The sequence below is a fragment of the Hermetia illucens genome, chromosome 3, assembly GCF_905115235.1.
Source record: "Hermetia illucens chromosome 3, iHerIll2.2.curated.20191125, whole genome shotgun sequence".
In the NCBI taxonomy this organism is placed as follows: Eukaryota; Metazoa; Arthropoda; class Insecta; order Diptera; family Stratiomyidae; genus Hermetia; species Hermetia illucens.
In genome coordinates this window covers 27,479,689-27,494,657 of record NC_051851.1, presented here as the reverse complement: position 1 = coordinate 27,494,657, position 14,969 = coordinate 27,479,689, and the positions used below count along the sequence as shown (strand labels likewise).

Sequence of the window (14,969 nt, the reverse complement as noted above, 5' to 3'; positions counted from 1 at the left end):
CAACATATCGCGTTGCGCAAGAGATTTCAAACATGTTTGAATCCGTCAAATATTTGCGCAACGCATCAAACGCGCCCATACGTTAGCAAATTATTGCCCAACAGCTTGCGTTGCGTAATTTGTTTGATAGTGTATGGGTCCTATTAGCTATGTACGAATGGAAAATCGTGCATGGAGAGTTGTCCACATAAGATGAACGCAAAACCCTTTACCTGAAGCGCCGAGCTTCCGACTTGTTTAATTTACTGATAGTGCTAATACTATTTTGCGCATCTCACAAAGCAGAATTTGGTGTTTTCATTTCTATTTCCTTCTAGCACAGGCTTTTGGATCCCCTAATTTCTCAACAGCAATATCATATCATTCATGCTCAAAGGGTAGTATAGGTCCAAGGGCGAAACGTGGATTGGTACCCACGATGAAGCATAAAACCTGGGAAATGCCTGCTGAACCAACACCAATAGTTCTACTATCAAACCCTATCTCCACCTGCACGTGGTGATCGCTGGGAGTTCTATCCCAATGGAAAGCTGCAGACGGAGAAGGATAAAGGCGACAACTTGTTACGAAGCCACAAAAAAAGCCTCGGACTGAATGGATTTTGGAGCGACGAACTCAGCAACGAAAACGGTCGAACGATTTGCGCATTTTCTCATGGAATGTGTGCTCCCTGTACAGAGATGAAACTGCTGAGCAGCTAGCCGATACCCTGTCGCAGTATAAGGCTGATGTAATAGCGTTACAAAAGATGCGTTGGATAGGGACCGGCTTCATGGAGAACAGCTACTACACCATATAACGGCTATCCAGTAAACAATATACTTAGAGTAGGTTTCTTAGTCAGCCAAAAAATACGTATTTCGGGGACCAACTGTGCCCTTTTCTGTGTTTTTTTTCTCCTCCCGGAAGATCCTTTGGCAGCGGAGGAAAAAAGCGGGATCTATAACAACTAGATTTAATGAACACATTAAGGAAGCAGTAAGCAGTGTTCGGAAACAAAAGTCGTGCATGAGATCATAGTGGCAGCGCACATAGTCGAAGAAGCCCATACCGGTCAATGGGGAAATATTGAGCTCTTGCGTCATATAAACCGAACGACAGCCTTGGACTCTTGGGAAAGTCTAGAAGTTTGGAGAGAAGACGGGACACGGTTATTAAACACAGATTCAGGTAATTGCCCTTCAAAATTAATAAGACTCGTCGCAGTAATTGTTTGGAGGTAGCTACTGGTCTATCTATTTTAGGCTAGACGTGGTACTTGAGAAAGATGGAAAGAGGCCTGAAGCAATCATCATCATTATCAACGGCGCAACAGCCGGTATCCGGTCTAAACCTGCCTTAATAAGGAACTCCAGACATCCCGGTTTTGCGCCGAGGTTCACCAATTCGATATCCCTAAAAGCTGCCTGACGTCCTGACCTACGCCATCGTTCCATCTCAGGCAGGGTCTGCCTCGTCTTCTTTTTCTATCATAGATATTGCCCTTATAGACTTTGCGGGTGGGATCATCCTCATCCATATGGAGTAAGTGCCCCGCTCACCGTAACCTATTCAGCTGGATTTTATCCACAACCTGACGGTCATGGTATCGCTCATAGATTTCGTCGTTATGTAGGCTACGGAATCGTCCATCCTCATATAGGGGGCCAAAAATTCTTAGCAGGATTTTTCTCTTGAACGCGGCCAAGAGTTCGCAATTTTTCTTACTAAGAACCCAAGTTTCCGAGGAATACATGAGGACTGCCAAGATCATTGTCTTGTAGTGTAAGAGCTTTGACACTATGGTGAGACGTTTCGAGCGAAACAGTTTTGTAAGCTGAAATAGGCTCTGTTGGCTGATAACAACCGTGCGGGGATTTCATCATCGTAGCTGTTATCGGTTGTGATTTTCGACCCTAGAAAGGAGAAATTGTCAACGGTCTCAAAGTTGTATTCTATTTTTATTCTTCTCGTTTGACCAGTACGGTTTGATGTTGTTGGTTGGTTGGTTTTCGATGCTGACGTTGCCACCATATATTTTGTCCACACGCTCTAACCAACTTTCGTGACAATCAGTGTAGCCGTTTCCGAATAAATCAGGAGTGACACACAGATATCGACTCGATTCTAATAAGGTTTTGTTTCACACATAAAAAAACGACAAGTTACATTCAGTATTGAGGCTATCAGCATTATATACAGCCTCTACTGGCATGGAATCGACCAAACGTTTTGCATATTCGGCTGGAATTTTATTCCGTTCGTCTTCCCTTTTTATCAAATATTTTTTACTTGAAATGGGTCCTTCGCGAAGCCTATCTTTCACATAATCCAGCTGGTTCTCAATAATATTGCAATCGGTGGATTATGGAAGGGTATGGAGTAGCTTCGAATAATTGAATGCTTCAAAATTATGCTAATTAAAATGCTTTGGGTAAAGAAAACCGAGATGTAACAGGCCAGGCGATGATATGGGTCAAGCTGCTAGGCTACTAGAGATATTGAATCGGTGGACGTCGGCGCGAAAACTGATTTCTTTTGAGTTCCTCAATAAAGCATGGACCGGATATCGCTGTTGATGATGATGATAATATAGGAACCAGAAGTTTGTAGTAACCGCGAATCGTGTGGATTATTTCCGTTTGTTTCTTTGTTTTCCTCCAAATAGCGCTTTACACTGCTGCCCCATTTCACGCTATAAGTCCCACGCTCCCCCGTCGATCATTCGTACTCACAGAATAATATTCCTATCTTTGCTTCAAATTTTTACCAAACACGTAACGAATACTACGTCGCAACCACCCAATTTGCTTGATTTCGTCTTCTATTCAATAGAGTGAAAAACGGAAAATACGTGTTCGCGGATGAGAACGGGGAATGGAAAAATTGAGGATGCCAAAATGTTTCGAGGTTCGAATGATGCACTGGCACTTTAAAGGAGACATCGGTTTTGATGAATATTCTTGCTTTTCTAAACGATCTAAACAAAATCTCGGAACTTTTGATCAAGGTATTTTCTTGGAGACTACATCCAATCCTCGTGATACTAGCTTTCTTTGATTTCCCCGAGTTAGCCATTTATAGTTGACCTTCTTCTTGTGTTTTCATTGTGAGGAATACCCACATTTGCCAGTTCCAATATATGTTGTAAGCAAAACTATCGATTATTGCCTCCTACGTTCAAACGAACTAGCTGCATGGACATATGTTTAGAGGTTTTCTATTTCGTATCTAAAATGGGTAGAGAGAATCCTAGGTGTAATGATAAATTATGGGACCGGGCAAAAGAATAATTCAGAATATCGGAAACTGCTATTCTACAAGTGTAAACACTTCAAGAAACTGTACAAAGCGTAAATCTTATGATTTGCTGCTGGTTTATATTTGTATTATTGGAATTATCGAGCTGCTTCCTTTTTCCGTAAGAACTTATCCTAGACGATACCTCGGATAGCTCTGACCCTGCTTCTGATATAACATTTTCAGCTTCTGTCTACTCTCCATTTTTAAAAATAATAATATTTAAAAATAGAAAACCTTTTTATTGTTTTTTTTTTGAATATCATATTTTTTATGTACATAGTATGTCCTTAACGGAAATTTAATGGAAATAAAAGTAGCGTGTGCTACTAGCATGCTAATCGGGAGCTGCCTTATTCTGATGAAATTTACGAATACTTCTTTCGAAAATCACTGTCGCTACTTACGAAGAGCCGGTCGGTCGTTTACCTACAGGAGCGACGTCATCACTACTATATCATTCACGAAATCGTAAAAATAAGTTTAAAAATTTATCTTTATTCACGACTGCATTCTTCGGTTATGACCTTTTACAACGAACATCATACGTTAAGTCATTGCATATACTGTTTATATGTTTTCTTGTTAATAGAAAGGAAGTGAAAGAAATTCAGGAAAATCAATAAGCGGTTTTGAAGAAAATGTGTCCAATGTATCGAAGACTTGTCTTAAAAGAAACTTCACAGTCAAAATTCTTGTCGAGTGATTGTTTTTCTCTTTTATTCTTATACGATTCCACTTTTCAAAAATCTTCAGCGCTTTTTATCTTAAGTAAAAACTTAATTAAGTTTGAGGGAAAATAAAAGAAAAAAACACAAAAAATTAATTGGAGGAACTAAAAAAATTGAATGATTAAATTTTATGTGTCTATTTTTTCTTGTTTTTGGCTCCTTTGCCGTCTGTGTTATTTTCCAATTTGAGCTTCTTTTTTGGCTGTCCCTCATCCTCTTCCTCCTCGCCTTCGTCTTCTTCGTCTGTGTCTTCTTCCATATCAACTACTTCAACTTCATCTTTTAGATTTTGTCCGTGAATGTAGACTGGTCCATTGCCTTGGATCAGTTTGAAACTTACAGAAGTATCGTAAAATTCAACGTCTGGATTGACAGCACGTGTTTCGCCGGCCTTCAGTACAGCTAATGGAATTCTTAGGGAATCCTTGACGGTTTGTACCTAGAAAAAGAAAAAAGTAGATATTTAGAATTTCTGCTTGAATGAGGAATTTACGAAAAAGTAAGTGGACTTCAGAGTAATTGGTGGATGGCTACAAGGAGTTTTTATTCATGCATAAAACGCGTGATGTCCAAGCAAGGTAAATTCCCGGGTGGACCCGATTTCCCTTTTTTTGCTAGGTTGCCGTATCGATTACAGACATTTTCCGATGAACTTTCGAGAGGCCTTTATTTGACAGGAAATCGTCATGAGATGTATTATATATGAGACTTAGTTATATATGGAGACACTATTATGATTCTGTTTCCGGATAGCTCTATTATTAGAGCGCTAGGCTATTGTGGGGAAGGTCGCGGCTTAAATCTCACTGGTCGCAGCGGGATTTATATCATTACTGGGTGTTGTTCACTAGTCGACTCAGCTGTGAATGAAAATCTGAGTCAAATCAGGGAAAAATAATCACGGGCGAGCGCAATGCTAAGGAAGATATCTATTGGATTGCCGCACAAGCGATTAATATTTTTATGACTCTTTCCAAACTTTTCTCTTGGGTAGTTTCTGAGAATGCATCCTGTTTCACTCCAAATTGGTGCTTTTCGACTCTTCACTCCTCTATTTGCAACGGATGCCAAATCTGAGGCTTGTTTCGTAAAAATCTTTGCTTTGATGTCCGACATGATTACATCGCTGGTATGGTACCAAGCCACCCCCAATCATGCCTTGGACTGTATGCGTGGGATTCCATAATCTACATATGCTCTCTAAATTTTTCTGAGCATAGTTTGCGTGGCAGATAAATAGGCATATATGCGATATGGTTTGCGTCACTGTAGCGTATTGAAATTCAGAAAATGCGGAATGTCAGTAGAAACTATTTAAAACTAGAACGCTAGCTCCCTCTACACCTGCAATATAGAAGAAACTGACACGGATTTGAGTAATGCCATGTGTAATACAAAAACGCGATGAAAAAACTGCAAGCGGCTATCCCGAAGAGCAAAACCGAACATTTCATGGGATGTATCGAACCAGATTCTGATCGATGGGATGGCCCAGACAGGTCGATGATGGCATCAATAAAAGGCAAACGCTCCCCACTGACTACTTGTTGCAGAATATATTGTATTGTAGTGGTAGATGAGCAAGTTTTAATTTTATTTAGCTTTATAAATTCAATAAAAAATAGACCCCGGGACCAGCTGGAATCCCGAATATCGCTTTGAAAGTAGCAGTGAGTACATCACTTTGCCTCAGCTTTTATGACATGCCTTAAAGAAGGAGATTTCCTCGAAAAATGGAAGCTGTAAAAGCTGGTCATCATTCCGAAATAAGAGAGCCATCATATAGACCGACGTCTGATCAACACCATTAGCAAACTTTTTGAACCTATTTCTTTTGCGGAAAAGGACAAGCAATTACGGTTGCGCAAGGCGAGGTCGAATTTCAATGCAGTCAATATGTAGACAAGCCTGTCCAAAGTGGCGATAGAAGACAAATGCTGGGCGATAGCTATCCTAAATATAATGAATGCATTCAACTCTGCAAAATGGAAGAAAACCATTGAGGCCCTAGCATAAAAAGACTACAAAGTACATTGTGCGAATTGTCAAATTTCTTTTGGAGAGAAAGTTATATTGCGGAGACGATGGACAGAAAATATAACTTGCAACAGAGAGATCGTGATTTGCGTAAACGAGGTGACATGGGAGATACACTCCTGGTTGAAAAATTTCAATTGCTTTTCTGACCAGAAAAGGAAGAGAAGACAACAGTGGAAACTACAGTTACAAACTATACAGCATGTACAGCAACTGAAGTGATTCTACTCTATGCAAAGGCAGTTTGGTCAACTGTGTTGGGAAACAAATTAAATCGTGGGGAGCTAGGAATGGCTTGGTTAAGTGCACACCGAGCACGCAGCGCTTATCGGACAATGTCAGGAGAAGCAAGCATTGAGTGATGCACCCCATAGACGTCCTATCATTATGAAGGTGTTGCGAACTATTTATGAACAGCTAGTCCAGAAGGAATCCAGAAGAAAATAAGAAAGGAAAACCATAACGAGCCGTAGCTCTTGGACCTTTCCACTTTCCAAAGCTTAAAAAAAAAAAAACTGAAATTTAATATTATCAACAGCGCAACAACCTCCAGGGCCAGGTTAAACTTTACGGATGATAGGGCCTCCCCTTGCCTTAGACCGTTGAATGATGAATTGGATGTTGAATGGTCTCGAGAGTGATTCTGCTGCTTTTATCTGACCTCGCACATTGATCAGATTCAGCGTAGTCAGTCTCATTAGTTTCGCTGGGATACCAAATTCTCTCATGGCCGTATAGTTTAACCCTGGCTACGCTATCATAGGCTACCCTGAAGTCGATGAAAAGATGATGCAACTGACGACCATATTTCAAGTTTTCCCATCGCTTGCCGCAGAGAAAAAATCTGATCTATTGCTGATTTGCCTGGAGTGAAGCGTTTTTTTATGGACTAATAATATTTTGAATGCATGGGACTATCCGGCAAGATAGCGGCGAATATCTTATATCTCTAATTGCTGCACTGTGTGATATCCCCCTTTTTATGTATGGGACAGATAATGCCCGGAGCATTGTGCCAACGAGATAGTGATCAGGGTCTATATTGGCCTCCCTATATGTTCTGACATTCGTCAGGGCTGAGACTTGGCGGCGTTCAATCAGCCCGTGGTCAATTCGGGTGAAAGTACTGCTAACTGAATAATCCGTAGTCCGTTATCATTGACAAAAATTGCAGAAGCAAAGTAGCGGTTTTGCTAAATGTAATCATAGAAAGCATAAAATAATCCAGCAATTGGATATAAAATGCAATGACCGAATGAGGTAGCCAATACTCCGTAAATTACAAAACGTCATTCTTATAGAAGAATAGAAAAATGCACTCAAAAACGACACTGGAGGAAAGTGTCCCGACATACACGGGAAAACAGGTGTGCACTTAGAATATTCAGTTCGGTTCGTTTAGCTTGAGGCCTCAAACATATATATCATAATATATAATATAAAACAGAAGTTTACTTTAAGGTTTTATATTTCGATTTATTAGAATGAATCAAAGTATGCTTTCCCCTTGGCCCATGAATTATAGGTTCCTTTCCTCCTTCCTTTGGGTCATCGTTTATGGTTTGTTGAAATGCTTTTCAGTTTCCCTCAGGACTTACCGATACGTTTGCATCATTTTTCCACTGTACTGAGCCATGTATTGCTTGGTCCACCCATTCGTCCGCCATTTTAGATTAGTGAATTCATTCCACTGCCGTGGGATTGCCAACAATGGAATTGTCATTCTTCCTCAGTGTATGACCTTTCCACTACCACTTCAACCTTCTGATCAACATGTTCATAGGTAACTGTGGCTTGTGAACCGACTAAATTCCTCGTTCAAAATTGTATCAGAGTTGTGAGCCCCGTTCACCTGTTGCAGACAAGTGGAGCTTAGTACAAAGAAAAACATATCGGGAAACCGGAAGCTGGACACTTCAGGATGAAGGGTTTTGTGTATTTCTTTTATAAAGACATTTGAGTGTGCATTTGGCGCATACGTACGTAGCGCGTAATATATGCATATATTATGTGAGAGTACCCGCTTTCGGGTGATATTGACATTCATAGTCATGAATTTGCACTGAAGCGACAACTTTGACCTATTTTAACTTTGTTAGTAATAGTGCAATTTCCACCAAATGGTAGGATCATGCTCTATGTTAAACCCTACATTGTTGCAAAATTTCATGCAGCTAGAATGAACTTAAGGGGGGTTTTGCAGCCAACTACTAAAAATTACAATAATATACTATTATTAACTTTATTTGAACAAATATCGGTATGGAAGGTATTTTGGAGGCTAGCCACCATATAGTGAAAGCCTCTTGATTTTTTTCCGATTTTTGAGTTAAGTAGTTTCTGAGAATGAATCCGTTAAAGACTTTCGACCTCCGCACTTCCCAACAAATGTTAAAATTAGCAACGATTTCGTAATGTATCCACCATTTGGAATGGCAATGGCTCGATGAGAGAGCAAACAACAACGCAATTGTGTTTGAGGAAAAATTTCATAGTTCATGGAAAGTCTCCTCGAAATCGATGAAGCGGAGGTCTTAACTCCGTGCACTGCTGGCTTTACTGCGTTTGAGTGCATTGATTGCGGAAATTATTTATTTTATATTTAGAGGAATAGTTCGCATTCGTATGGTACGGGTGACTAGCATTTCATCCATGACGGACGGAACTTCGTCAGGTGTGATACGGTTGAGAACCGTGCAGAAGTGCTCCTTTCGCCTTTTCAACATCTCATTATCGTGAATGAGAAGTTGACCGTTAAAGTTCGGGAATGAACCATTGAAAGGTTTGCGACCAGCTGTTAGTTCTTTTGTAATGCGGTATACGATTCTGAAATCATTGCTGACCAGCGTAATAACAAATTCCCTTGTCCTGAAAATTCGTTACAAGAGAAAAATTAGACCGAAAAGTGCCAATGAAAATTACTCTGAGCTTTTTGGTACGAGACCACTTAAGTTTTATAAGGATGGAGTATCGCTCCACCCGTTTAATTGACAATAAATTATTTTGTTTATCAAATGCAATATGTAATAAAAAATAAAAATCCCCAATCCGAAATTTGTGAATAATAAGCACAAAAATGTCACCTATTAATTCATAAAGTTTGAATAAATCACAAATTCGTTCGTTTACAAAATTTCCGAGATAATTGATAAGGAAAAAACAAAAAGCGCAATTCATTGTGCTTGATGAAAATAGCTTGATTTCAAGTTTGATAAAGACTTTTTATTTACGTATTATGGATAGTGGAGAGCTTTTTTTAAAAAGCCAACCCGATTCTTTTACGAAATCTCCACCCCCTCTCTCCTTATCGGTCATAAAAATCAGAATAATTGAAATGTTGAGCAAGCAAATAAATTTTCTGATTTCTTAGCTTAATTTTTCTTTATTAATATACTCAGGAAATATTAACTATTTCAGAAGCGGTGCGCAATATTCGCAATAAAAATTGCAAATTTTGCACACCACAATTTTACGGTTTATAATACTGAAATAGGTTTTTCAACTTCCACAACCGTCATGATACGAATGGATAAAGCTAATGTACTTTCCAACTTCTGATATCATATATGAAGAATTCGATTTTATAAATTAAATTCGAATTCATTGACTCGTTTTCACGCTTCACAGATACACCTATTTACAGTACTTATTACCAACATTTATTAACATCCCTATGAGATATAAACGCCTATACACAATCATGGTCAAGGGGAATAATGATGACGTCTTATCAATTATCAATTAATTTGATTGTACCAGCAACTCGTATGGATCGCCGGCGTTAATTCATTTAGTCAATGTTTATATTGAAGTTATCTAGTAATTCCAACAGACACTCAACATACGCCGGTCAGTAATAATAGGTATCACTTGTACAGATAACAAACAAATAATTATTGTAGTAGTGGAAGCTTGATTGTCGTATCAATAATAAATTATATCTCTTTTTCTCATTGATTCCAGCGAATATTGATTGCTTGCAGATATTTTTTGATGGACATTCAATAGGTATACTGTGTTATGGAGTATTTACTTGATGCAAAGGATTAATATTGCTTTATTCAATAATTAGTGTAAAATCAATTGCTTTTGTACTAATTCGAAAGTCATTAAAACAAGCTTCGGTTTATATATGATAATTGATCTAAGATTGTATATCAGATTTTTTCTATTATTAGGAATTAAGATTGCTTATCAAAATCAGTAAGAGAATTTTAAATCTGTTATCTTTCACTTTTGCTAAATCTCATTTCAAGCTTGTTTTTGAAGACTGCCGATCACTCATGAGTAAAGCATTTTTAGTCATGTGGTCGGAACGATAATCATAATAATTTACAACAATTGAGAGGAGAAATGTCACCTACAAATCCCTCCAGATTATAGGATTTAGTCACATGGAACCAATATTTCAAATTATCAATTAGGAACAAAGTATTGTACGATAATCTTTGTTCTGTCCAAGAAAAAAGATATTTTTGAAATTTATTTTTTCCTGTGAAAGTTTTCACCGAAAAATCAAATGATACAATTAGAGTAGAATAAATTCGTAGTTGGCCTTATAGTATTATCTATTTGTAACCATCTTACGATGCAATGAACTCCTATTGTCAAGGTCTAACTATATATTCGGACTTGAATCACAACCAGTCATCGATTGAAATTTACATAAATACGTCTCAAGCTCAAGTTCAAGACAATACAGTGTAAAATGACACAGACTAAGACGGAATTAACGTAGCATGGAAAACTAAACTCTTCATTAGCAATAGCAACTTTGCAGAGTTATACTTCCCACATTTTCGTCATGAGTAGTAACGAACTTATGAAACGCTAAAAATAGAAAAAGCGCTTGTGATTTAGAGACGAACAAAACTAAAATTGTCAGTTGAAATTTTCCGATGATTTCTAAAAAACGTGAAAATGTTCTTAATAGCAGTTATTTGCAAAATTATGTAAATTAGTTTTGAATAAAAGCTGTTCAAATTTAAGGGGGTATGCTGTTAATATTAGAATAAGTTCTTCTCTTAAAATTTTAATGACTTATTAGAATATTTTATTTTAATATAATTTGATAAATCATTGCAAGCTAAACGCAAAATTACAACCACTCCAAATAATTAAAGGAGCAAAAATGGTTCCCATTTTTTAAATATTACCGAAGGAAAATGAATTACTTCAGTACCTCTAAAATCAAGATTCATCATTATAACGTAGGGATTAAAGTGTCTCGGGATGAAATCAATATTCTATACAAGATTAGATAGTTGCTAACAGAATATTATATCTATGCTTCATTGCTATTGGTTTTCGACGATGGACTTTACTAATGCCTTCGCTTAGACTTAGACAATAGTTTTTCCTTCGACCGATTTGCGTCATATCATTTTGGAAAATGTATTACTGTTGTCTATATAATCAGATAGCCAATCATGATAAACATATCTAATTTAGTGATTTTCGAAGATTTTTTGGAGGACACGAGACAATATATGAGGGAAATTGGCAGATATAGATTGTCATTCAATAAGGGAGAAGGACTCGAAAAGCCTTCGACTTTAATCCGCAGTCCGCAGTTACGCAGTCCTTTATCTCCAACCCAACAGTTCACTCCTATAATTCAAGTGTTATAAGAGTGTTATTTTTTTGGCTTCTGTTTAGGAACCAATCTGTCATGATTTTTGACTTCATCATCATTAATGGCGCAACAATCGGTATCCGGTCTAGGCCCGCCTTAATAAGGAACTCCAGACATCCCGGTTTTGCGCCGATTTTGATTTTTGACTTGGAAAGCTTTATTTCCAAGGGAAGGGAAGGGACAGTTTTATTGGATTGAAGGGTTGATTTATACCATCTGCCACATCCGTTCTGAACTATGAGTGGCATTGAGGGGTGTATTCTATTAGCTTCGTCCGATATTCTCCCTTGTAATCACACAGAGAGATTTACTTTTTTCCTGCTTATTTCAATGGAAACAAATCATTGACTTGAAAACCACTTGTGAAACTGGTGATCGGAACAACTACGTATGACACTGGCATCATACTCAGTTATATGCGGAAGATATGGAGTTGAATGACAATACCGATCTGATCAATTCTGCATGTTTAAAATAACTACCTCACGTAGATCATTTTGCGTAACTGAATCCAGAAAGGTTTTTTCAATGACAATGAATTCAAATGAACATTGAATGAGAAGCATCAGTACATATTTACTATGCACTGACAATTTCATAATATGCAGGAAAATATTGCCTACTGATGACAACAAGTTATTGTGAAGGATGCTCTTTTTCTGTTGCCTTCTTGAAGACGAATTCCTTGCCATGGCGACAGAAACGTTGTGATGGATTAACATAATTATTCTCCGGCCAAATTGCCCTCAATTACAATGCCAGAAAATTACCTAAAGACAGAGAAGATGCCTTAATTTCCTGCACGTATACCCCAGGTCACAATCTAGAACAACAATTCGAGAGAACTTAAGAGCGTGGTGGTCGAGTTGGTTGAGCGGCAATCTGATGTCTTGTTAGGTCACCTATGTTTGTGATCGCCTTTGTGTTGGCTCGCGGCGTAGGCCAACCGTTTCCATAGTAAGAGTCAGACGCACCCTCATTGAAGATCAAATGGAGGAAAAGCGGTACGAAGAAGGCCGTAGCTGCACTATGCTCTTCAGAAGGAGTGAACGAGAAACACCATTTTTCAAAACAGGAATTGATAATTTAAAAAGCCCGCTAAACGGAACTGCCAAAATTATCTTTAAGTGGGCATAGATCTTCTCTATACGGACCCGATCTCTCATTGTTTGTTTATCGTGCTTGGTTTCGTCAGTTCATTCGTGTACCGAATAATTGAAAATATTACGGAAGACTCAACGTGAACTGATCCTGTCACGGGCATATGAATAGTACAATGTTCAAAAAGCGTCGGGAAATGGTGCAAAATTTCCCTTGCTCTGGTTGGCCATCAACATCTTTAACTGAAGCTAACATCGATAAGTTGGCTCAAGAGCGCTGGGCTGTCGCGGTTCAAATCTCAATAAAGTGCTCACACTTCAAGGCCCTGATCGAATCTGGATTGTTGCGTCAACGATTATTATTAACATCGATAAACAGAAAAATTGCGAACTCTTGGCCGCGTTCGAGAGAAGAATCCTCCGAAGAATTTTTGGCCCCCTACATGAGGATGGACGATTCCGTAGCCTACACAATGACGAAATCTATGAGCGATACCATGACCGTCCGGTTGTGGATAAAATCCGGCTCAATATGTTACGGTGGGCAGGTCACTTAATCTGTATGGATGAGGATGATCCCGCCCGGAAAGTCTATAAGGGCAATATCTATGGTAGAAAAAGAAGACGAGGCAGAACCTGCCTAAGATGGAGCGATGGCGTGGGTCAGGACGCCAGACAGCTTTTAGGGATATCGAATTGGTGGACATCGGCGCAAAACCGGGATGCCTGGAGTTCCTTATTAAGGCAGGCCTAGACCGGATACCGGTTGTTGCGCCGTTGATGATGATGATGATCGATAAACAGAAGGAAATAGTGCCTAAAAATTGCCATTTAAATTTGAGAGAGCTAACAGTTGAGAGGCCTTTCTTTCAAGAATCAATTCGTAATAGTTTACACGATTGTTTGGGCATGAAATACATTTCCGCTCCAATAATTCCGATAGACCTGAATTCAATCGGTTAAACGTCGCCGAACCGATTTTTTCGATTAATTTCGATCTTGCACTCATAGTATGCATTATAACTAGTGACGAGACATGGGTTTAAGAGTTTGATATGGAAACCAATTAATAAGCTTTGAAATGGTGCTTTCCCAGCGTTCCGAAGCTGGAAAAAATCGAATTCGCGGCGAGAAATGAAGTCAATTCTAGCCAATTTTTTGGTAAAATGTTTCAATGAGTGAGATAATAAAAAATTTGTTTCTTTTTCGTTGGTGTAGATATTTATTCTTGCAAATACCGATATTTCGAGAACCGCTTGTTCCCTTCACCAGTGCTAACAAGTCCTATATCCTATATCTTACGGGGGGAGACATCCTTTAGCTTTTCGGGGGAATGATTGATTAACCTGATTACCAAAATATCCCCTTTTCGGATAGCCATAACTTCGTAAGAAGTATCGACTGTTATAGGTTTCTAGCAGGAATAGAAAAGCGTGACTTCTGCTTCTTCATACATATCCTCCTCTTTATCCTCTCCATTTTCGGAGGTGGAGTTGGCAAACCCAACCTTAACACTATGATATTAAAATACCCATTATTTGAGGTGCCATCACTTTTTATGGGGGTAATTGCCTCGATTTTTCAATGGGAATTGAGAAAAAACCTAACTTCCCGCTTCAAATCTTCCTCTACCGCTGTGGGGATAGGGTTCAACTCTAATGTTTTGACATGAAAATAGCCCCACTTTGAGGCCACATGGCTTCTAAGGGAGCTGACCGACGTAGTTCCCTAACTTTCTTCTATATAACCCCCCCCCCCCCCCCCCATCTTTTCCTCCCTTCAAACTAGACCATGATATAAAAAACCCCTTTTGAGGGGCCATAATTTTTGTAAAAGGAGTTTACCGCCACAAGTTTTTGTCGGCTTTGAAGAAACTACTTTAAATTAGACCAAGATGATATAAAAAACTCCCTTTTGAGGAGTGACTGTCACAAGCTTTTATCGGCTTTCAAGAAGGGTATCGCCCCCTTCATCCTCCATAAATATTCTCCGGGGAAGGGGTTGCAGATTCAACCAGACCGCCAAAGAGTTTTTGGAGCGCTACAAACTTGAAAGCGATGATTTTCTCCACTCGCTCACCAGACGACTGAAGCCAAAAGACAATCAGACACAAGACTTTTTCATCCTTTGCCTTTGAAGTCAAAATCAATAACTGAAAAAGGCGAATAAAAGGAGGAGTATGCTAAA

At 38.8% G+C, this 14,969-nt stretch overlaps 1 protein-coding gene and 1 long non-coding RNA gene across 2 annotated transcripts in view; one reads left to right on the top strand and one right to left on the bottom strand.

Annotated features, from left to right (window-relative positions):
- Positions 1 to 3,757: 3,757 nt before the first annotated feature.
- The window catches only part of LOC119650622 (nucleoplasmin-like protein), a 31,005-nt gene continuing 19,793 nt past the window's right edge, over positions 3,758 to 14,969 (bottom strand). Inside the window, exon 3 of the mRNA XM_038053512.1 lies at positions 3,758 to 4,449. Coding sequence (XP_037909440.1) covers positions 4,147 to 4,449 — 303 coding nt within the window. The 3' untranslated portion in view covers positions 3,758 to 4,146. The remainder of the gene's footprint in view (positions 4,450 to 14,969) is intronic.
- On the top strand, positions 9,748 to 11,024 carry LOC119650623. Its single transcript, XR_005249342.1, has 2 exons — positions 9,748 to 9,896; positions 10,011 to 11,024. It is a non-coding gene; the product is annotated as an uncharacterized LOC119650623 (long non-coding RNA).